We start from the raw sequence: 24,268 nt of genomic DNA on the forward strand, positions 1-24,268 counted from the left end.
GAGGCAAATTGAAACACTATCAGAGGAATGTGTGAATTTGCTGAATCTTGCATCTTAAGCTTTTGAGGTGCAGATAACCTTTGTAATAATGATGGAAACAATGCTGATAAGATGGAACACCGCATTTCCAAATGTACACAGTACTAAATTATATCAAAGTGATTAAGTCCGGAAACTATCTGTCGCTGGCGCTGTGCCTCTGCTGCCACACTGTTTCTCCACAGCTGCATGGCATCCCTACTCCCACAGCGGAGAGCTGTTGTGTTTCTCCTCCTCCGGGCTCACTGGCAGCTCTTCTGCTCAGCAGAGCTGGCTGGTGCTGTGGATCCTTGGTCCTGGAGGGATGAGAGGAATGCTGGGGCTAGCAGGATGTCTTAGTGGAAGAGAAGGGTGCTGCAGTGCTGCTGATGCCTCCTGTGTGCTTGCACTGTGGGGTTCGGCTGCCCAGCAAAATTGGGTTGGCAGGTGGCAAGGGATTAGTGACAAATCTGTTAATTACTGAAGATGTACTACTAACCTCTGCTCCAATGGGTTGCAACAATAGCATGCTACTTAGTTGCTTGGTAGGAGCAAGCTCACTCCTGGGCTGTTGAGTGGGGAGCTACGTCTCTTCTTCCAGTGCTGAAGATCTTTCTCCAAGGGATGTGGCACTCGATTAATGGGGTTTGTTTATTGAGAGAAAGCCAAGCAGAAGGTCTTTGCAGCAGTCTTCTTGCTATGAAATGTAACAAATGCAAGTCTTTTTGCTTGAAACTCTTCATTTGGCAACTTTATACAATTCCTTTCCTTCCTGGAGTGTCCTCTTCCGTTTTAGATAGCAAGGAGCAAATTAATTAGATTAGTGCTTCTAATTAATTCTTGCTTCTAGGCCTATGCCATTTCTACCATTTTGATCAACACACTGAGTAATTTGACCACCATGTGTTACTCATTCCCTCTCATCTTTGTAGCCCTAAGGAGACAATGACCAGTGCATGGTCTAGTGGTCTGGTAGGATTAACTCTAAATGTGCTTGCTGGTCTGTGTTCATTGAGAAGGTATGTGGGAAAAAAAGCACCTGATGCATGAGTTGGCAGTTGTGAGGTGTCGTTCTTACATTCTTATGAAAGAACAGTCATGAAAAATTCTGTCTCCCACACAGTCTTTACTAGTTGTAGTAGTGGTGTTGACCAGTCTTACTTTCCTTTTTTTTACTTTCTTATTTTTTGGCTTTTAGGTTTTTGAGCAGCTCACGGGTAAAGACCAAATCTGGATGTGGTCTGATACTAAGGCATGAGTCCACATGAAAAGCAAGTATAAACCCGATGTGTTGCTGTGCTAAGAAGATAAACTGTATCATTATACACTATTTAACCCTAGTGTCCTGTGGTCTGATGCTTTATGTTGCGTATTTCAGCAACATCACCTAGAAAAAGAAGAAGGAGCTTGTACTAGATTGAGAAGGATTGAGAATGGTGTACTGCAGAACAACCAAAATATCAAAAAGGATGGTGAATCTTGGAGAATAGATTTCTTACAATTAACTGAACAGTTACATCTCCAACAAAGTGGAATGAAAAGTGATAAAGAAAAACTATATAGCATTCCAAACAAGCAAAAAATTTGAGCTTTAAGGTTTCAAGGTATACAGTACATAACAAGAACTCTTTCAAGATCAATTGGGTGTACTTTAGTCTTAATGCTTTCTGTTATTCTCTCTACACTTTCTGACTTTAAGCTTATTTTTTCACACTCAGTTAAACTATAACTATTGCAGTCCTTGCACTCGTTATTTTTAATTGTGCCATGCCAGCTGCTGGTTCTTTGGTAGACTGCACAGGAGAGGAAGTGGCACGGGAGCAATGGAAGTGAAGAACAATGATTCTGTTCTTACTTTCCTGTTGCTTGATTTCAAAAAACAAGACAAGTTTTTACTAGCAACTATTACAATTATCTACCTTTTAAGTCCAGATAAGACATTTATGAGTCTTATTACATCTTGACTTTGACTTACTCTTTTTTTAAAATAGGGCAACTGAAAATTATTGAATCTGTAAGTTAATGCTCTTGCTACTTTTCTTTTGTCTTGTGGAGAGAATCCGCACAAGAGATCTTTGGAAGAGGAACAACAGCTTCTCTGATATCTTAATATTTAGTCTTGCTTAAATGCAAATAAAATGGATGTATTTGTTTGTACAGTTAGAAAAATTTGGCACCATGTTATAGCTGGAATAAACCAGCCGCCATCTGTTCGTGGTTCTTCCAAGCAAAACAAAATAGCCATAAATGCGAGACTAGCCTTGTTAATCAAAACTGTAGTATTATGGTACTTTTTGTTCAAGGCGGTTCTTTCCAAATAATAGATTTTACTCATACATACCCACATGTTATGCTACATATATAATGTGTATATGTATATAAACATGCACAGCTATAGATGGAATATAACATGAATAACAGGAGATGGAAAGAGGCTGCAGTTTTATTTGAAACAAGCTATTTTTCAGGATATGTCTGTGGTAATCATAATGGTACTTTTGTTTCTCTGATATGAGTAGACAAGATGATTAACCAAATTGCTTCTTGTAATTTTCTTTCAAAGCAATTCTTTGGTGTATCTCCGTTGGTTTGTCATAGAAACTGTATGTGCTTTTGTGATTATATCAAAATCTTTGCTAACCTGTGGTGATGCTAAATTGAGAAATATATTATAAAATTTTGTAGACAACTTTTTTTCAAGTATGTAACAGGAGAATTTTAGTTTGAAGCATTGGGAGTGTTAGGTTCTGATCTGCTGGAAATGTACTTGACAGAAATTGAAAATGAACTCCATTATAAGCCAGGAAATGTCGTTCATCAAAATAGCGGCTTACCGGTTAACAACATGTGACTAGAATGCATGGAAGATTGTCTGATATTTTCTGGAAGAAGAGGCAGCATTTTGGACAGAGTGTAATGTACCTGTAACACTTTCTGACACACCTCTGAAGCTGAGAGTTCTTTTTATGGTTGTAGATATAAACGTGTTGGTAATGGATGTCAATGCTTTGAGAGAGCTAGTAAGTACAGTTTTTTAGAGGATGTTCAGTGTATCAGTCTGTTTGCTTTCAAATGCGGTATAAAATGTCACAAATACCACTAAATATTTTAAAAGTGTACAGAAAAAGCACTTTCTTCCTGAAAGTTCAGCTTCTATTGACCTCTTATTTTGTGGTGCCAGTAACACACACAGCTGAATCAATGCATCTGTGATACATATGATCTGTCATTTTCTTGTGTCTGGGTGAACTATTGTGTTTACTTTATGAAGATGTCACTTTTGATTACTTAGGTTGAAACAGGACTAATCCTATTGACCCAAATCCCTGAATTTCCTTTGAGGAAGTGAAATCCAGCTTCATCTCTTCATTGTGCACAACAAGTGACTCGTATTTAGAGTGCCTTAAGAATATCTAGGATGTGTATAGCAGGAAGATAATCTGTAAATATTATAAAAGCTTCTCCTGCAAACGTTACACGGTCCATATGAATTCTGTGGACTGCCAAAGCCTGGAAATAAAAGAATGTTATATGGACCCCTTGCACATAATGGCTCTTAGTTCCAGGCAGTACATAAACCATCTGCTTTTGGAGGTCATAAAGAAGAGTGGCCTTCTATCCTGACCAGTTCATTTCTGTAAGGAGTTTGGGCACTCAAAGACCATGTATTCTTTGTAACTCATCTTGCTAGGAGGATTAGAAGAGTTGCTTAAGTTTGTAACATACAGCATTTCTTTAAGAACTGTATATATATGTTTATTTATATTGTGTGTAATAAATAAAACTAAGTTTTGCAGGTGAAAAGTCAATGAGACTAAGAGTCAGCCAAATGTTCTTTGGACCAGCTTTGATGTGGCTGTAGGAATGGAAAGAATAGACAATGCTATTAGGTGTTTAAGAAAGGTTTTGGAAAGAAACAAGTTCTCTACAATAGGATAGGTTAATGTGATGCAAATTAAAAGGCACAGGGAGACAAATAATCTAACTGGACCATGGAGTGTATTTAAAAAAAATCCCAGGCTTCTGCTAGATTCAAACTTTGGCTTGGATACAAGTCCTTATGTCTTAATTTAAAAAAGTTGGTGGGAAGGAAATGGAAATATCTTTTAAAGTCAACGTTCCAGTTTACAGACGTTCTTTTTTGATCACTTGATGGGACAATAGGAATAGCTGTAGGAGTCAGATCTGATAAGCACTTGCAGAAGAGTGTAAGAACTGGACAAAGACATAGAGCATTCTTCCAGCCTAAAAACGTGCAGCTCAGGGGCTCACTGGTGTCATTGTGAAATGCCAGAGACTGAGATCTTGGAATCTGAGATGGATTTCTGCAGTCACAGTTTCTCAATCACTAAGCTAGATGCCTTATAGCATTTTTCTCTTACGTTGTGTTTTCTTTTTCTTCTTCCTCTGAAATATTAATCATCATCACTCTAGGAAGGGTTTTGATTTACATGTGCAGCACCACTACATCCATTCCCATAACCTTCAGTTTTCTCAAGTCTCTTTCCCAGTGTGAATGAGTTAACCCTTGTGAAGTAAGAGTTTACACTTGGTTTTCAAGACAGGTCAGAAAAGGAGCAGATTTGAAGAGCCAAATGACATCAAGATCAGGTGGAAAGTAAGAATCTAGAACCTGTATATTGATTCCTTGCCTTTAACATATCTTACTATCAGGTGTTCATTACTTTTGTAATATGACGTGAGATTTTTAACCTATTGTGAAACCTCTCTGCAAACTTTGGCACAATGCCAGTAGTATGTTTGATTAGGCAAACTGATCTGTGTTGTAAAGTAAGAATGTTGTTGTTCATGTCTTGTGAAGTATTGTGCGTGAATGTCTTCTGTACTTGAAAACAGACCTGTGTGGACTCACTTCTGAATGCAGCTCTACAGCTTCAGAGCTGTAGGTCAATGTCAGGCTAATCCTTGCTGTTGGAGTTCATTTAAACAAGATTTAAGGGGAATACATTTCTTTTTTCCTGTTGGTCATACTTCTGAGGCAAGTAGTGATTTCCATAAAATAAATGATAATATAAAATGACATTGTCCAAATTGTCTTGTAGCAGAAGCCCATTGCATATGATTATATGTTTTTAGGGATATTTTAAGTTATATGAAATGACTGTTCCTTCTCACATTGTCCAAATTAATATTGTTTGTTTACTGCTGTCTTTCTGACGCAACCTTGCAGTGTACATGTGTTTTAATTTTAAAATCTTGACCTAAAATTTCAACTGCATGTGATCTGGTAGTTATAATTCAATTCAGCTTTTGTAGAAAATAAGCATGAGCTTGTGGAGATTCTTCTTCCTAGTGCATGTGGGGAGGTAGAGGAGGGGAAAACACCACTTTACCTAAGTGGTGAAACATACAATAGCGTTAAACCCTGGTTACTGTAATCCATGCTCCTGCCTGTTTCAGTCCTTTGATTTAGTGTTTTGCATGGCTGGAGGGGGGAGTGGCAAAATACTTATGCCTTACACCATCCTTTAGAGAAGTTTGTATTGTGTTTTAAAAGGGAACAATCATTGGAATTGGAATAAAGAGACCTTGGAACACCTACTTGCTTGCATGAGGTTTTGAGCATGAAGAGCTTCAAAGCTATTGGAGGTGGGGACTGTCCATTAGCAATACAGTCCAGTTGGGCCTTCTAATTTTATGAATTACACTTGCATGGTTATTAGCTTATTTTGAGATTCTGGTTCCTAGTCAGAGTTTCCAAGTATAAGAAGAGCAAACTCTCAGATGCTTCACTGCGTTACTACTTAGAAACCACTACCATCTATCGTTATACAGCAGTAAAGTGTAGAATGAGTCTTTGTGGTTACACTTTGTCTTAGCATTGTATCACATAGTTTCTTTAAAAGCGAAATAAAAATAGGAAATGTTTGTCTCATTTTGTTTTCTCAGGGTCCGACAGAAGTTGAGCTTCCTCTTTGGTGCTGGCTGCAGCTGTTTGCCTGCAGAGGTGTATTTTCTTAAATATAACATTACTGCAGCCCACCAGAAGAGGGACATGCAAACTTAAAGGGCTCACAGATGACTTGAGTAAATGCTTCTTCTAAACCAGGGCTTGCTGAATTTCTTTGGTATTCAATTAGTAGCTTGTTATTGAGGTCAGTGATAGAGTTTATAAATTTCCTCATTGCAGTTTTTTGCTGACAGACATTCAAAAGGACTTTCTCTATAGGTTTTATGCGGTTTGGTTGTTTTTAATATCATACTGCACAAATGTTTTAAAATTGCTTTTATTCAGTAATTTTTCTGTTTACTTGCGTATATGCTCACCTGAAATATTCTCTTTAGCTGGCAATAATAGTCTTGGAACTAAATTTTGTTAGTCTTGTACAAGCGCAGTATACAATGAACTGAGGGATGTTGTATGTCTTGCCAAAATGCTTTGGTATTGGAAATGGTAGAAAATGGTGAACACCATCCCCTTGGACTCTTGATGTTCTTTAAATTGATTTAAGAAAAAGTCTAAGAAAACAACAGACTTAACTCTATAGGGCAAGACATCTGCTGGTTAAATGTGCCTATCAGATACACTTTATAATCAGTAATGGCTATTTGCCTCCCTTTAGAATTTTCTAAGTTTTTCGAAGCCTTTATTTAGGTGTTGCTTTTACTGAAGTTCAATAGTCTTCTGTCTTAAATTCTAAAAGATGTGTTGATATGCAAGCAGAAATTGTTTTGTAGTCCAACAGTGTTTCCTAAATGATAAATTATGAGTAAATTAGTAATAGAATTGTATGCAGTTCATCACAAACCAGCCTAGCAGTGAAACTGTTTCAACTGTGATATCTTAGAATTGAGAACTTCTGCCAAGGAAATAAATAATTTGTGGAAACTCCCACTATAAGTTTCTATGTGTATTTGGGGAAACTCCCTTTACAGCTGTCTGCAGGAATAGGACTTTGGCAATCATATTTGTACTGCTGCTCAGTTACGTGATATTTTTCAACTATGGTCAAGTTCAAATTGTTCTACAAGCACTGATGAAAGATACCAGTCAGTCATAACCATAGCTGCATTTACAGTCTGTTTCACAAGGACCTTGTGTATAGGTAACAGCTAAAAGGAACAAAGAACCTTTCCATCTGGTTTGAACAGTAAATGAGAAAGGAAGTCTTGCCTTGGTAATTTGTCTTTGAATTTATTTTAAAGAAACATTATAAGCAGCAAAAATGTTTAAGAACTTGCCTTCTACCTTAAGTGTTACTTACACTGAGTGTTACTGATATGGTCTGACTGGTAGAGACTTGACACCCAGTTAACTTGCTGGGTGAAAGCTCCTGTACAGTTTTGAGTGGCCTTTTGATTCAGTAGAAATCCCTTACATTTAATTTGAAAAGCTACTCCTAATAAAATTACTAACATAGAAAATTATGCTAGGATAGCTGTAATGATTTTAATTCAATCCTGATTCACATCACTATGAAGTCTTAGGTTATTTTTCAAGGCTAGCTGATGTAAGAGAATCACTTGGATTATAATGTTCTTTTATTGAGAGTTTGCGGAAAGTTCTTCTCTTCCAGCTGCACAGCCTGATTTGCTTTTTACAAGCTATGCATATGCTACAAATACTTTGTGGCTTTACTTTGGTCTACAAATGTTTGAGCAATATATGACATTAACTATATGCCAAAATCAAAGGCAATATATCATCTTGTAGGACTTGTACCAAACTGTTTGGTGAAACAACTGAGAAAAGTTCCAACTTTGTTTTAAAAATTGATAGGCTACTTTTAAAAATACATATATAAATAAGTAAATATATTACTAAGGCTTCTTCAGCTCTTTCTAAGTAAGCTGAATGAGGCAATGATAGTTGAAGTTTAATGAATAGGAATTCTTTTGGCATTGAAAGAGGATTTTTGGAAGTTCTGGCCTCATTTCTCTCCATTTTTTGCTGACACGTATATATTATTTTTAATTAGCATTATTATTCTGCAGGTCACCCAGCAGAAGTAATTCTGTTATTCATGTTTTCACAGGACTTCTTTACCTGGCAGATGAAGGATTCAGGCGAGTAATTTACACTTGCTCTTTTACAGTCTGCAGTTGTGTATTACACAGGCGGCAGATACATCATCTCTCTGTATAGTGAATGTGTTTCTACTGTGATCTAGAAAATCGGAACTAAACTAGTTTGGTAGAATTATTAAAATAATAAAACTCATAATAATCTACTCTTGATACAAGGACATCCAAGTCAGTAAAACTTTAGCAGAATGTGGCCTTCTTTAATACCCTACTGTAGGCTTTTATGGAAATCTATAGTGTATAAACCCTTACATTATTTTGAGTATAACTTGACTACTGAGCTGACTGCTTGCTGCAGCTGAAGGAAAGTGGTTTTTAAGCTATTTTAATTTTTTTGATTGCTATGTTAATTTTGCTGCCTTGCTTGTTTCTCTGCTCTTCTCCTGCTGCTTTTATTTACAGGCCATTCTTGCAGTTTCCTGTGAATTGGTCAGCAAGAGGAAGCTGTCTTGCTGCAGAAACAACTCAGCCTGTCAGCTAGACTCATGAATTTATACTAGCAAGGACAGCATAGTGCCAGATGTATATTTATTGCTCTTGCTTTCCATTAACGAATCGTAAGTAGGATTGCTTTTGACTGGGAGCAAGAGCTGTTCCCAACAATGGCCTGACTTCCTCAGACAGTGGCCCTGCTGGACTGAAATGCAAACGTTGGTTTCTGACGCTTTGGTTCTTCCTATTAAGGCTGAGTGAAATCTCATAACGTTAAAGAAATGGAGTAACTCTATTTGAGGGAAATTCTCCCCAGGCTAGCTTGGTGCAAGGCTGCTTCTTGCCACTGATTTTCGTGAGGACAAATGAAGGTCAGTGATCTGACAACCATATACCAGAGTTCTTTGCAAAACTGAACTTTGCATTGTGAATAATGATAAATTTAACTCTTCAACTTACCTGACAGAAATGTTAATCAAATCCATAACGATTTCATGTCTCTTCAGACTCTTTATTTGCAATTTGAAACACAGCTCTTCTGATTAATGTTTGGTCTAGAAAGTTAAGCTGAATTTTCATTCTTCCAAGACTGTGAAACACCTATTCTTTTAATTTGTTCCTCAGTGGAACACCAACTTGTGTGTGTGCATGTGTGAAGTGGTTTCTGTTCTAGCTCTGTGACCATCTTGACAATGTGTGGGAATCACCAGAAAAATCAAGAGGAGATCCTTGCACTTGAAATGAAAAATTCTGTATTCCCGAGTGCTTAAGTGAAGAATGTGAGAGGACGTCATCAGAAAGGTTAGAGTGGAAAAGCAGTGCTTCAGGAACATGTTTTGGATAAATGAGTATGGTACTATGATTGCAGTGTTTGGAGGGGGAAACCAACACTTAAATGTGTCAGAGCAGAAAAGAGAAAGAGAAACTGATGTTTTTATGCAGTGTTATGTATACTCAAATGCTGTTGTTTTGATTGTAGCGTTTTCACTGAGGTAGAGATAAAAGTTGCAAGATTAGAAGAGTGTACTTAGCAGAGAACTGGGGGAGGAAAGATTGATCTAAGGCAGTTTATAAATGCTTAAAGTCTAAACTGATAAGTGATATTGTAGCAGATCAAGCAAGTGAATGTCATTCACAGTCTGCTGAGATGTAGTCCTCCTTACATCTCTTCTGTGTGAAAAATCTGTTAATCCACTGAGACAGCAGGGTATTGTTTCTTGTTAAATACCACAGCAGGTGTGATATTTGTGGTTTGCTTTCCCTTCCCATATAGCCTGGCAGTGGGAGAAGTGCAAGCGGGTGCCCTATGGTGAAAGCTAAGAATTGCTTTTCTAGCCAATACAGCCATGGCCAGTATCGGAAATGTTCTTCTGAGACTTGACTGTGGAGTAGTTGACAAAAAACCCCCCAAGATGTTATATAGAAACTTCTTCCTTCTATTTTGCAGTACAGATTCGTGTCCATTTTCCAAAATATATGTGAAGTAAGCTTTACTTGGTGTATTCATGATGTAGGTTTTGTCCATCATTCTGAAACTTGCTAGGTTTTTTTGTCATATTTGAGTTGGTTGGTTCCAGACAGTCAGTGAAACACTTGAATCCTTTTAAGAGGTCCAGATGAAAATAAGTGTAAAGCAATGGCATTTATTCATCATCAGCTGGTGATACTTGTCCTTGGAATTGTTGCCCTTGCATTGTGAGCCTCTCGGATTTGAATTTTGTCTTTTTGTGGTTTGCATAGCATCAAATGTACAGGCAAGACTTGCTGTAAAGCTTGTATATGCTACATAATCTTTCAAAATGTTTGTTTTTAATTTCTTGGGTTGAAGGGGAAGGGAAAAGCTCCAGCTACAGGAGTGAAGAGATTAAATACCCGTCCCAGTGCTGGTACCTGAAGCACAGGCTCTTCAGAAGCACAGGCAGCATTTCTGAGCTGCACTTCTGCTGGTGTAAGAGCACGTGTACACTGTCAGAAAAAAAAGACTATTACTTTACTTTTCTCCCAAGGGAAAGTAGTTGATTGAAAGGTGAGTAGGAAGCAAGTGAGCACTGGAAAATCCCCTTCTGCTTTCTGGCTCACCAGCTGCCAGAGGTTTGAGGTATGCAGGGTTTGATTTACAGCCTCTCTGGGAAGTTGGGAAATCTGACAAAGATAGTGCTGCCCACGAACACTGGGGGAAACAGGAAGTATCAAAGGAAACAAGTCATTGCCTCGGCGTCCCTTTTGGCCGCAGCGCAGTGCAGATGCACGAGCAGTTGGGGCAGGGCTTCTTGGCTTATTTTGCTTCTGTGTGTTGAGCGAACAGCGGCTACCGGAGTCACTTTCAACCTTATAGCACACAAAACGTGGAGAAGTGCAGAGATGTTCCTGTCATGCCTGAGAGGGGTCATAAGTTATTAATGGCTTTGTCATCACAAAGGAAACAATCATTCGGTGAAGCTGTCAGCAGGAAAACTATGTGTCGGTCAGGCACGTTCACCAGGTTAGTGCATATTTGTGGCTTGTATTTCTGTCATCTTTTCTCTTTTAGGTAGAGAGCAGACTAAAACTAAGAGTCGAATATTGTACCTGGGGTAAAATACTTTTAACTGACACAGAAAATTCAAGGGTGAAGAATTGAAGGGGGAAGATATGAGGAGAGCATTGGTTGAAAACATTTGGCAGAAAAGAAAAACAAGTTGGAGCAAGTTAAACTGAGTAAACTTTTCTTACAACACTGTATCTCAGTCAGGCTTAGTTCTGTTCCCTTTGTCCTGTAAGATTTATTCGGCTTCACAGTGTTTGTACTGTGTTTCATCCTTCTGAGAGACTATTGTGAAAGGGGCTGTTAGAAGTATTAAGAAATGGAATGTGTAACCAAAAAAAAGTAGGAGAGATATGGAAGAGTATTTCAGAAATACTGCAGAGTGGTTGATAAATGGAAAAGAGACCTGAAAATTTTGCAGAAAGCAGTTTTAAGAACAGACAGTAAATGTTTAGATGGTTGATTTGGAGAACTAGTTTTTTGTTCAGAAATGCTGAGAGCACATTGGGGAAGCTTTTATTTTACGGTTTTGCTGTATGTAATGCTGCTTATATTCGGTTAAACCTTTTGTGGAGGCTGAAACTTCATTCTCCCTCTGCCCCATGTGAAGAATGCATTTGTTTCCCTAAGTTTTATGTTATATATGTAATGTTATATGTAAGCTATATCTTCAGGAGAGAACTAGCATCTTACTTTGCTAGGTTTTACTTTCAAAGTAGAATTTGAAACTAGAAGTTATGAGATATTATGGAGTTTAAAAAGTCCTCAGACATAATTGGCACAGAGATTCTTATCACACATTCAGATCAGATTGAATGTTTGTACTGCAAGTTCGGAGGCTGTTTTTTATTTGTCTTCAGCACGACCTGGGCTCCAGGATAGACTGTAAATATTGTTATAACAAGTGAGAACTTTTAATACAACTTTTGGCAACTGTAGTTTCAGAGATGAGGGTAATGTGTTTTTCTGCCTATATGCTGTGAGATGTGGAGATGACCACATCTGCCATATGTTCTGCTGAAATTAAGCAAGAACTGAGGCTTCTGGCTCTTCCAGGATGTAAGCCTTAGTTGAATCAGCATGTATTTTTTTTTTAATTGGGCAGAACTCCAGTAGCTCTTAAGGCCAAAAGGAGTAAGTGCTCTTCTGTAATGTAATCCAGATTTTTAATGTGGCAGAAATTTAATTTTCACTCATGAAGGGACTTTTAGTCTGTAAAGTTATGCCCTAGCCTCCAGTCTTGCTATTCTATATACACTGGCTGAGGGGGTAGGTTAAAATTACTTCACAGTTGTACACATTTGCATAGTACATAATAACAGAAGTCTACTGTCCATTTGGAGTTTGAATTTGGTAGCAGTATTGTTAGGATTTTGAAGAAGCCTCTACATCAGACTGGCATTCTCTAGGTTACGCAATGAACTGTGTGATTTCACATTTTTTCATGCCGTTCTGACTTTCATGGTACTTTAAAATAACAAACAGCTTGTTGTGATAGTGTTTGAGAAAAGTATACTCATATGATAGGCTTGGGCTGACTTTAAGCTGAGATTGGACATGGCACTTAGTGCCATGATCTAGTAAATGGACTGGAGTTGGACCCAGGGTTGGACTTGATGATCTCTGAGGTCTTTTCCAACCCAGTTGATTCTGTGATTAATAATACTCTGCAGATTTATTTGGTTTTTAGTCTGACAGACCAGATTGTGTGTATGAAGTAATTACAATAGTAGTTGTCTAAGTTCTGCATCACACTCAAGAGTTCTGTCTTTCCAAAAGCACTGTAGAATGATGAAACAAATCCTATAAACTGCTGTTTCACCATTTCTCCTACTACGCTCGGAGGCCTTTCGTCTCCCTCACAGGCACAGAATTATGGGGATCATCTGAGAAACAAAGTGATGCAAAGCCTTTCACTGTCTGCTGCCATCCTCTTCTGGTCCAGAGGGTTCAGTTCAGCACTGTTTAAGTGGGAGAGAAGGTTGATTCAGTAGTCACTTATAATGGGTTTTGGGCCTTGGTGGAAAACTTAATTTAAAAATGTGCATCTAGTCCCTTGCTGAGTGGGAAGAAGAACAAAATGTGTGGCTACTATTGGGAGCTTGCACAAAACAGTGCATGAGGATTGTCACCTTCTGTTTTGTGAGGGAGGACCCATGTCAGAAGAAGCGTGGGCCCATTCTGTGAATGGCATTGTCAGCTCCGTGGAACAGAGTGTGCTTATGCACCTGGGCTGAAAATGTGTAGTGGGGTCTTTGGCTTGTAGTGCAAGAATGTAACTGCAGAAGAAACAACTGGGAAATATCTTTCTGTTTTAATGATCAATCAAGGAGCTATCCGGCCCTATAGTGACTTCAATGCTTGCTATCGATCTGTTCTTCATTTAATGGATTAAAAAAAATATCAGGAATATCAAGAGTGGAAGGAACCACTTCAGTGAGCTGAAGACAACCGTATTATGGATGCTAAGAGCAGGAAAATCTGTAAGAGCATCCATTTTTCCTTCCTCCCACCCCCACAATAAAGATCCTGAAGTTACATTGTGTTGACAGCTTTCTCCCAGCAGCTTGGTGCAAAATAGCATGTAGTGCCCTTCCAGAGTTGTTTTGTACTGTCAGAAAAGAAGAAAAGTCTGCTTGGAACTACATTCAAAGTACTTAAATGGATTTTAGAAGCCTAACTCAAACATCTCAGTTCAGAATACTGAAGTCCTCCCTATGTGTTTGGAATGTGTCTTCAAATGAAAGTGCTTGAGGAGCCTACAGATGTAATGGGCTGTGCTATAAGCCACAATGAGATCCAGAAAACAGGCATAGCAGCTTCTCAATCTGTTGTCAAGCCCGGTGTATTAGGTGGGCTCTTTAGCTCATTTAATGTGTACTTGGTTCTGTGGAGTTCAGCCATATCTCCTTTTATTTGCTTAGCTGGGATGGGGAAGTTCTGAGGTTTGGTCTCTGTTCTCAGGACTGTATTACAGTGAGCCGTCAAAAGTGAGAAATGGTTGTGAATAGAGGAAGCAGAACCTGATCCTCTGCCATCCTTCCTCCTCAGTGAAATCCTGACGTCATCAAACTGTAAAACTGATTTGGTTTTGTTTTGTTTGTTGTTTTATTTTCCCCCCTGCTTGCTCCTCTGCTCTGCTTCCATGTTGTTTTTTTTTTTTCTCTCTCCTATCTGCCTGATATTCAGGTTTTTCAGGTGGAGGAGAAAGTGCCCCATCCAGGCATCCTTTAAGAGTAGTCTAACAGGTCTATTTCCATAGAGAAGGCCAGCACGACCTTGTCAACTATTTCTGTTTTCTGTATTGACCTAGGGTGAGATACCTTTGTTCCCGGTGTTTGCCATTGGCTTCCTAGAAGTGTTGCTCCCTGGTTGTTTTGGATAACCTCTCTGAGGCATTTAACTCTGCCTCTTCTGACACGTTTTCAACCTAAGTTTGTAACACTGAAACAGTTTCACACCTAAGGCTGGGTGCTTAAATCCTTTCCTGTTCTGTCCTTTGTAGCAAAAGCACACAGGATTTGAAGACCCATGATAGATTTGAAACTGTTGCATGGATGGTATTGAGACTAATGTTAGGTTAGATCTAGAAAACCGAGATCAGAGTGTATTTGTCTGAATAAAAAGGTTCAATTTTTACTTAATATTTTTTTTTCTTCCTGAATGTAACAACAAAGAGACTGAAATAACTTAATCATAAATTAATTTCAAGTGTTTGAATGTTGCTGTGCCTGTTCTTAGAAGAAAAACAGCCCAGGACTTGGCTTTGCATGCCTCATTTCAAGGAAATCACTCTTAGCAGTACTGCAGTGGGGTTTGATCTCAGGAGCCAGCTGGTTAACGCTCTCCATTTCTGCAAGATGCAGAGAAATAATGTAAAGGATTTATTTTCTTCTTTTAAATGTGTGGGGAGGGTTAACTTTTGTTAGCATTTTTGTAATTCTTAAAAGCTTAAAATACGTGTGTGTAGCACCCTTCTTGGACTGGTTAACACACTGCTGTTGCTAGGAGTTTCATTGTGGGAGAGGAGGAGGAAGGAACAACTCAGCTTGGAAAGATCTCAATCATAAAATAAGAACAGAGAGGAAATAGCAGAAGGAAGGATATAGCTGAATGCAACAGAAGTAACTAAAAGTAACTTAACTTTTGGTGGGCAGGAAGGTCCTGGAGGAAAGTTGGGAAACCATGGTGCTTTGCAGTGTCTTTGGTGGGAACCTTTCTACAGCCTTGGATCTTATCTTCCCTGCTTTGTGCCTGTTTTGTAATACTAGGGACTAAAAACTCGTATTTGTGATGAAGTTTTCTAGGCTGCCTAGCAAATTTAATTGAATTTAAACTCTCTTGGTAGAAATTGCGAGTAATTTCCACCTCTCTCCGCACAGGCGTCGTCAGCAAAGAGCCAGCATTTAGATCCAAATCCTAAGCTGATCTGCTGAATGACCAATTGACCTGTGTGTCTGTTTTTCCTAGCATATATACAGTGGATATGTACTCGACTGTTGCAATTAATACTTCATCAAAACTGTATCCCTTGCTTATTCTTTTCTCTATGGGCACTTCAAGTTGCCTTCTTAGGCTGGGGAGAGTCAGTGCTGGGGTAGGTGTGTTGTGCTGTAGGCTCCTGGGTTCCTTCACTGAGCTGCACTAATGTCTTCTGTTACTGTCCCTTTTGGGGAAGGGAGAAGCAAACAGGATCCATTAGATTTCAGTCCTTCACTAAAAGCTTTCCAGTTCTAAACCATCACTACTTTATCAGAAACTAATTAACTGGAACTTCATTGGTTTGTCTCTTACCAGCAAAGATCTCTAGCCCTACACCTGAGAATAACAGACTGTTTTATGTCTATGCCAAACTTCCCATTCAGCTCATGCATGATTTGTTTTCTGTATTACACAGCAGAATTTTTAGCCTAATTCTGTTGCCAGTTGAAGAAAGGTCTCATAATGATATATCAGACAAAAAAACCTACTACTTAGAAACTAATTTTCTTGGTAACCTGTTTAAGATTATAGCAGAAAGAGTGGTCACTGCAAAGGTGCTTGGTAGAGCACGGTGTTAATAATTGATATATAAATTAAATGGCAGTCTGCAGCAACCTGAGATAAACTTCATTTGCACAGGATGCTGTGATGTCATATGACATTCAGTATGAGATTATATGCTGATGCTTTTATTCAGAATAAAACATAAATATAAGGAGTAAGTAGTATTGGATAGTACTGCAGTTGCTAAAATATGACTGTTGATTCCCTTATTATACAGAAAATGATGTTGTATAAATATTTGTGGCATACAGCTTAGGAGAAGAAACTGATTTTTCTTTCTAGTCACCTGCCTGATTAAGTCTCACAGTGTTATCTGAGGCATTTTAAAAATATAAATACTGAAGGAACGTTTACTAAGCACTCTTCCATTGTTTCAACAGCTATCAATCACTTTTGAGAGCTGTATAAAAATAAATCGGGACTTTTCGCACCATACATTACAAACTTCCTGGAATCTATGAACAGCCGTCTGTGCTACATACTTGACCGCTGAACCATGTTAGTTATTTGGAAAACTTGTTTAAGGAAACAAGCTTTGTTTCTTGGGACTCGGCTCTTGAAGTAAAACCTGGTTTTTAAACTGTTTTTAATTACTCTACATTGCAGAACGATGGCCTCGCAGGAGCAGGTCTGGCCAGTCCCAATGAAGGCCATTGGAGCACAAAACCTTTTGACAATGCCTGGAGGAGTGACTAAATCAGGGTATCTTCATAAAAAAGGAGGCACCCAGCTGCAGATCTTGAAGTGTAAGTCAAATGAGGTTTTAACTAAATTAAATGTTTTGATTGCTTGCCTCTGAAGCCATTAACACATTTCATGTTAGCAGACTATTTAATGAAGCTGTTCTTTCACTTATTTTGTCTGTCATGGATTACAGTTTTACTGGAATATATGTATGAAAGACCCAAATTGAAAGAATTTATATTAATTGTTTTGGGACTGTAAATCTTAGGTAGTAAATGTTGTGGTTGGTTTTTCTTTTACTTGGTTAAATGTCTTGTCCTTCACAAGTAAAATTTTAAAGACAGAAACAGATTCCCAGGATAGGTATCAATTTCAAATATTGTTTTCTGAAAGAAATTAGTACTCAGCTTTTTTTCCAGTTGGTTATTCTGTGCTGGAAAAATATCCCCATCTCCTCCTGCTGTTGTGAAATGGAAATTTTCTCACTGCCAACATTAAGCTGTACTTAAAAACAGTAATTGCTTTTGGAATCAGAATCTATTTACATGGAGAAAACTTAAGATTTGGGATTTATTTATATGTTATTCATTTACTATCCCTGTTTATAACTATACTTGCAAAGTTAAGGACAAAGGTTACTGCCTTTGATAAAGGAAGGAATATTGTTCCCCTTAAAAAAGAAAATAAAACATCATTTTATTGGCAGTTTTATGTACTTGAGGTGAAAGAAGAAAGGGAGATACTGTTGTGGTTTCAGGATGGCCATGTGCATGTAACCTGTGGCTACCTTTCTCACATTTTATTCTAGGTTGCATTCTTACATTAGCTTATTTCTCTAGTAAAGGAGCAGAGATGGCGGTCAGACCTACAGTCTCTTAGGCTTCTTTTGAAGGCATCAGATCAGCTGCCTCCCAAATGAGGGAAGCAAATGTTACCCTTAGTCCTGGAACTCTGTGAATGGACAACTTGGCCATGTGGCTGATCATCAATAAGTTGTCACTTAACTAGTTTATGCTCCTTCATGATGATTAGTAAGATTACTAAAATCTTCAACAATAATTCTACCCAAGTTAAGAGATTCTAGTTATGTACTGCCTTTGGATTTATATTTTACTCACTTTTTTCTTGATCTTTTCAGGGCCATTGAGGTTTGTGATTATCCATGAGGGATGTATTTACTATTTTAAAAGCAGCACATCTGCATCTCCACAAGGTGCCTTTTCTTTGAATGGTTACAACAGGTGAGTGCCAAAGAACTTATTTAACACTCAAGCTCCTTTTATTTACTACAGGGGGCTGTGGTTTTCATTTCCAGCTATGTTATACTCGACTACATCTGCTGTTTGGGTTAAGCACTCATCTCAGATTGCAAGAGATGTATTCCTTTCAAATTGTACATATGATGTTTCCTGTGCTTTGCGATTACATAACCTTCATCTTTTGTAATTTAACCAGTAAAGCTGTTAAAATTACAGTGGGCTTACTCTTGTTACTGGCTTAGTGCAGGCTTTGCCCATGCAGATACACGTAGATTCTTTCAGACAATGATCTTTGTTCTCTAATGATTTCAATGATTGTCACAAAAATAAAAAGTAATCAGAAAGTAACATTTATGGAGTTACTGATTCAGTAGCACTAATTAGTGTCAAAATTTAGCCAACTACAAGAGTGATGAGAGAATGCATGTGCAAAATGTCTGACTCATTTTGCTACGCATTATAAATGTTAATATTTGCTTTTTAAGTCAAACACAAAAATAATGGCTTTCAAGTTAACCAGTACTATCAGAATCTGACTGAGGGCAGCATATGTACAAGATCTACTAAGAGAAGTCCAACATAACTTTAGGAAATTACTGTTGTGATTGATACTAAGAAAGGACTAATGAGAGAAAATGTAGAGGAATATGACATTATTGGTCCTAGCCACTGCAATTTTGTTGTATTTGTAAATATGTATGTTATTCTTGTACCACATAATGTTCTAGGACTTTTGGAATAAGGAAAGATCTATTATTAGGATGTGAGAGCTTTCTAACTGATCACAACAATGGCATATTTTATAGGAATGCAGTTGTAAACATTGCAGCTAATTAAAGATTCAAGATTAATTGGTGTAAGCTGTAACTGTGCTGTAACTTGGCCATGACACTAACTTCTGTAATCACATTAATGTAAAAAATATCATGGAATTAATAAATGCTAGGGACTGTCTCATTGCTTTTTATATATCTGCATTCTAGCAGCCTTGTAGAGACCTTGGTTGGAACTGGGACCGGGTCTTGGTTAGTATTACGCACACACATACGCATTATCGAAAAATAATTTGGAAAGAAAGAATTTGTTAGACTTGGCAGTTGCATTAGATTGTGTGAAAACAAATCACTCTGAGGCTTCTCTGGACTTTGGTTAGGCGGTTTTCAATCCGTAGCCTTTATTTGTCAAGAGTGGACAGGAGATTCGAAGAGTGCTGTGTTCACTGGTGATTTGTAATGTATAGTGATGCCTGGTGCTGCTATCCTTCCCAGCTGTACCATGGGTATTTCCCACATTAACATCCCTATCAGCCTTACATTAGTAAAATACTTACAGTTCCTTTTGTGGCTTTGATTTGGACTGTACAGATGCAGAAAACTACAACTTCTATCTTAAAAGTAGGGTTTGGGTTCTAAAAGAGATGCTAGTTTAAAAATAATTTTGCAGTTGACATTCTTCTTAATGGCAGCTTCAGGTTGTTGATAGTTTGGTTTTTTTTTCATAGAATCATGGAGTAATTTGGGTTAGAAGAGAAATTCAAAGCTCATCCAGTGCCACCCCTGCCAGGAGCAGGGACATCTTCACCAGATCAGGTTGCTCAGAGTCCCGTCCAGCCTGGCTTGGGATGTCTCCAGGGATGGGGCATCCACCACCTCTCTGGGCAACCTGGGCCAGTGTCTCACCACCCTCAGTGTAAAACATTTCATCCTTACATCTAGTCTGAATCCATTGTCTTTTGGTTTAAAACCTTCACCCCTTTTCCTATTGCAACAGGCCTTGCCATAAAGTCTGTCCCCATCTTTCTTATAAGCCTCATTTAAGTACTGAAAGGTCAAAAATGTTATCTCGATTAGGTACCTAACGGAATGTCACATGTCTCTGATAATCTCTTTATGTACGTTTACAAACCACCTTCCATAAATATTAACAACTTAGGGAAATACTGTATTACATGAGGAAATGGGTGAGTTTAAAAGTTTGGGAACAAGAAAGAAAGACCCAATGATGATTGTAAAAACTTCAGTCCAATTAGTCTATGGCTTATGCTGAATAAATCTCAATGTTACTTTTTGATTACTCAGTCTTAGGATTTTAGTCTCCTTATTTGTTCCAAAGGCTTGTAGTGAGCATTTACAACCAAATTTTTTTGTGTGTAAGGAATTTCCTCATTTGAGTCTTCTCTGAGGGAAAAAAATAAAAAGAAACAAACTAATGCAGTTTGTGAAAGAGGTTGAGTTATGCTTGCTTTAAAATAATGAAGTTCAAGAAAGTGTTTATAAGGGAAAAACAGAAAAAATAAGTTAACTTAATATTAGTTCTTATTTATTTTCAACTTGTGGTTTGATTTCTTCTCTGTGCCTCTCTGAAATAAGGATCACAGGCACCCTAAATACTTCTGGCCATGGTGTGAAGCTTGTGAATTAATGCAATTCATTAAAACTATTGAATAGGTGAAAACATCCCTTTATGAGTCTGGCTGGTGGTTTAAGTAGTGCTTTGTCTCTAATTGGTGCTCTTGCATTGTCCTTTGTGGCACTAATGGAGAAGTACAACAAATGCACATATGGGGGTTTTGGTGGCATTTTCCTGGGCTTGGGGGTTATTTTTGGTAAGGCAAAACTGGCTGGTAAAACTGCTTTCTGTCAGAGCTTTGTGACTTGCAGAGCAGAAGTAACCTTATCGATTCAGGTTTTTATGAATTGCTTGTTCTGTTTCTCAGGGTTATGCGGGCAGCTGAGGAGACGACATCGAGCAATGTGTTTCCTTTCAAGTTAGTTCACATTAGCAAGAAGCACAGGACATGGTTTTTTTCAGCTTCTTCTGAAGACGAAAGAAAGGTAACTTGCAACTTCTGCAACATAATTTTCCTTGAAGCAGGAAGCAAACCTTGAACTTCCCTAAAATCTAAATGAACTGGATGCACAGCTGTCAATTAAATTCGTATACCTAGTTCTTTGGCCTCTTCTGAATGTCAGGTCTAAAGTTTTAACTATTAAATTAGTGTTAGTTCAAGTTGTAATTTAGGGAATGGCTATAGGTGATATATTAGATGTCAAGTTTTTTTCCATATTACTTGTTTTATTTTTAGCTGAGGAATGAATATGTGCATGTTAAACCTTTGATAAAGTATGAAAACTGTTCAGTGAAATCTCTCACCCATGAACAGGCTATGAACAAGTACCAGCTTTATAAAAAACAGCTTGAAATTTGCAAACTGGAAGTTTAATATTTTAATACATTTTTAGAGCATTTTAGATAGTCAAAACATTATGACTGATAAGTCCTCTCAATGTGTATATAAAGTCATGAATAAATACTATTTCAGTATAGGTTCCTTGCACAGTTACTCTGTTCTTAGAGGACAGATACTGTGCATCTTTGTTTAAAGATGGATGTGTTGAATGTTTTAATTTTATTTTTATTTAGAACTGGATGCTATCCCTGAGGAGAGAAATTGATCACTACCATGAGAAGAAAGAAACAATGACAGAATTCAGGTATCAATCCTTTAATCTTTGTTTGCTTTTTATCCCTTTTGCACTAGCTCTAGACAATGCTGGTTTAAGGTCTTTGTGCCTACAAGTGATTTACTGTTAAATAAAAACAGGTACAGTAAGGCCCAAGACTAAAAGGCCTTCCTGACAGATAGTTTAAAGAATACAAAGACAAAAGTCTTTTTGGTAAGAGACCTTTAAATGTCATCTTTGTGTAAAACAAATAAAAACTTTAAAATGAGAGCAGCAATATATCTGGCTGTTAATTGGTAAACAGGAATAGATCGCTTCTGCTTTTCCAGCATTCCTTCTCAGTGCTGCAGTCCTTCAAACAGTCACGTTTACAGTTCCACAACCCATAGCCCAGTGATCCAAAAAGTACTCTCTCTTGTCTCTTGCAGTGACTCTGGTTCTGATGCAGACAGTTTCTATGGCTCCGTAGAACGTCCCATTGATATCAAGTATTCTCATCATTCAGCAGATAATGAAGGTGACGAATTTAGACATTGATAAATAAGATTTATTTCTTTGCTGATCTATTCTGGATTCTGCACAAATTATTCCCATACCTTAAGCAAGCTGATGCAATTTGCAACTATCAATTCTGGTTTTTACAATGTGTGTATTGTTGCAATTTAAAATCAGAAGTAGATATTTTGTGTCATAAAGCCTTAGTAAGAAGAAATGGTAACAGAAGAAATTTAGATCTTTCAAGGAGTTTGTCTGACACTCTAGTAACACTATTTAAAATTTTTGTTAAGATTGCATGTTGGAGAGTTTGTAGATTTAGCAAAAGGGTGAAACTTCTGCATATGTCCATAGGTCAGTGTGGAAATACAAAGTGGTCTTTATTATGATAATTGAATATTATTGACAGTAATTGAATATAATTATAATAATAGGATACTAGTCACTTAAAAGTATGTTCTGAAAACTTGCAGAGACAATGCAGTAAAACACTGTGGAGCTAGTTAACTCCTATGTAATTCACCTGTTCTGCAAAACAAGCTGTCCCCCACACTGGGATGTTGTTGTGTCTGTGTCATAGGCTGTTTAGTATGAAACAGAACTGATCATCCCTCCAGTTCAGGAAGATGTTGCATTAGGCATTGGATGGGCCTATGTGAAACACATAGGGTAACATTCTTCAATGACTTTCAACTTACTTTTAAAGTAAGGCTCTGAAAAGCTCATTCTTAGCATATCCTCTCTTATTCAAAGTTTGATACCTGTTGATTGCTGTAGTTGTTTCACAGTAGAAAGCCTGTCAGATAGGTGTTCGCAGCGTATTTGCAGCAACTGCCTTTCCTAGTCAAGAAATGTGTTAGTAGAATCCAACGTGAAAAGCCTTGCTGCAGGGTTGAACACAGTTCCTTTCGTAGGCGTTTTCTGATGTTCCTTTTCAGATTTCTAAGGCAGGGTTGATTGGAGCAAGTACTCTCATTTCCTGAAAGGAAATTCCTGGCTATTTTTCCTGACTGGGACAAAAAGGCAGGAGTGAGTCTTTTTAGGAAATCCGGTTCAATTGCTGCAAAGCAGAGGAAAACACTCATCAGTGTTTCATGTGGGATTGTAGTTTAGTACTTCTGTGTTTATGGGAGGGAAGGGTTGTATGCAATATGAATCATGTTAAGAGGCCTAGTAGAAGTTAAAATTAGGAGAATTATAAGAGCTAACTGATATTTTTATCAGATACTTTTACCTTTCTTTGGTTTTTTAGATGCATTTCCCTGGAGCAATACTGCATATTGCCCTCGAGGCTTTTATCATAGTCAGCAATGAGAAATTACTGCCTAGAAGTAGCAAATTTTTCATATCTTGATTATTCTGACTTAAAGGCAACATGGAAACCATTTAAGCCATTTGTTATGGTGTATTTTTTTGTTGTTGCCAGAGCAAGGCAAAAGAATTAATTGTTTTGTAGATCACTGGGCTTGCTTAGGCTTCCATATTGCAACATCCTCAATGCTTTTGCACTAGAGTTAGGTTCTGGGTATTCTTTTTTTCCAACTGGTTTTGCTAGTGCATCCTTGTAGTTGTCTCTGCAATTGACTTGAATTTTTCTCAGGAAGGCTATAACATGAGAAGGTGTCACCAGAAAGTAAATTATCACTTGAAAGATGGGAAAAATTTAATGTGCAGTGTAGCTGATCTCTCTAGTTGTAAGTGATGACTTTCTTAATTCACATAAAAGTTTAAGGAAAACGCCTATTCTAAATAACATAGAGGTGGATGAGGTTTTTTTTTTTTTTCCACCTAGTTTAGGAAAAAAAAAAACTGAAAAAAAAAATTGCTTTTTAGTAAACAATAAGTACTCAATACACTTTCTTGATTCCAGGAGTACTTATCAGAGTCTGACACATAGATTTTTATTTGCAGATTATGACCAGGAAGAAGAGGATGAATCTTACTTGCAGCCAGATACTTGTGACATAGTGAAAGATGGTATGTGATTTTTCTTTCCCTTCACAAAAGGATCCATGTAAGGCCACCAATGAAGGCAACATTCCTATAGAATGCCAGATTATTATTTTGGCTTGGTCATATCTTAAGCATTGCAGGTGGTATAAAAACTGGAGTAATGCACAAGTATCTACTCTTGAGAAGTATTTAGGGTCAAAATTTCCTAGTAATAGCGGCAGGAATTCACAGGAAATGTTACATACCTTTATGGGTGTGTTTTCATGCAGGCCTCCAGCCGTGGAACGACCTGTATCTGGTTAGTAGTCTGGAGGAGGGGTCATGCTTTTAATGCAGACTTTTTTCTT

At 37.8% G+C, this 24,268-nt stretch overlaps 1 protein-coding gene across 6 annotated transcripts in view; it reads left to right on the plus strand.

Moving 5' to 3' along the window:
* Positions 1–24,268, plus strand: part of SH3BP2 (SH3 domain binding protein 2) — a 39,719-nt gene that overhangs the window by 9,530 nt on the left and 5,921 nt on the right. For 3 of the 6 annotated variants that reach the window (XM_071808498.1, XM_065837747.2, XM_071808499.1), the window contains 6 exons: positions 16,673–16,812; positions 17,889–17,991; positions 20,726–20,843; positions 21,433–21,503; positions 21,902–21,990; positions 23,880–23,945. In XM_071808498.1, the coding sequence (XP_071664599.1) occupies positions 16,677–16,812; positions 17,889–17,991; positions 20,726–20,843; positions 21,433–21,503; positions 21,902–21,990; positions 23,880–23,945 (583 nt within the window). In that variant the 5' untranslated portion in view covers positions 16,673–16,676. Of the gene's footprint in view, positions 1–9,769; positions 10,979–14,751; positions 16,565–16,672; positions 16,813–17,888; positions 17,992–20,725; positions 20,844–21,432; positions 21,504–21,901; positions 21,991–23,879; positions 23,946–24,268 lie in introns of those variants that run through there. The other 3 variants (XM_071808497.1, XM_065837746.2, XM_071808500.1) reach the window with 3 other exon arrangements.

This window comes from Patagioenas fasciata, chromosome 4 (assembly GCF_037038585.1).
Source record: "Patagioenas fasciata isolate bPatFas1 chromosome 4, bPatFas1.hap1, whole genome shotgun sequence".
In the NCBI taxonomy this organism is placed as follows: Eukaryota; Metazoa; Chordata; class Aves; order Columbiformes; family Columbidae; genus Patagioenas; species Patagioenas fasciata.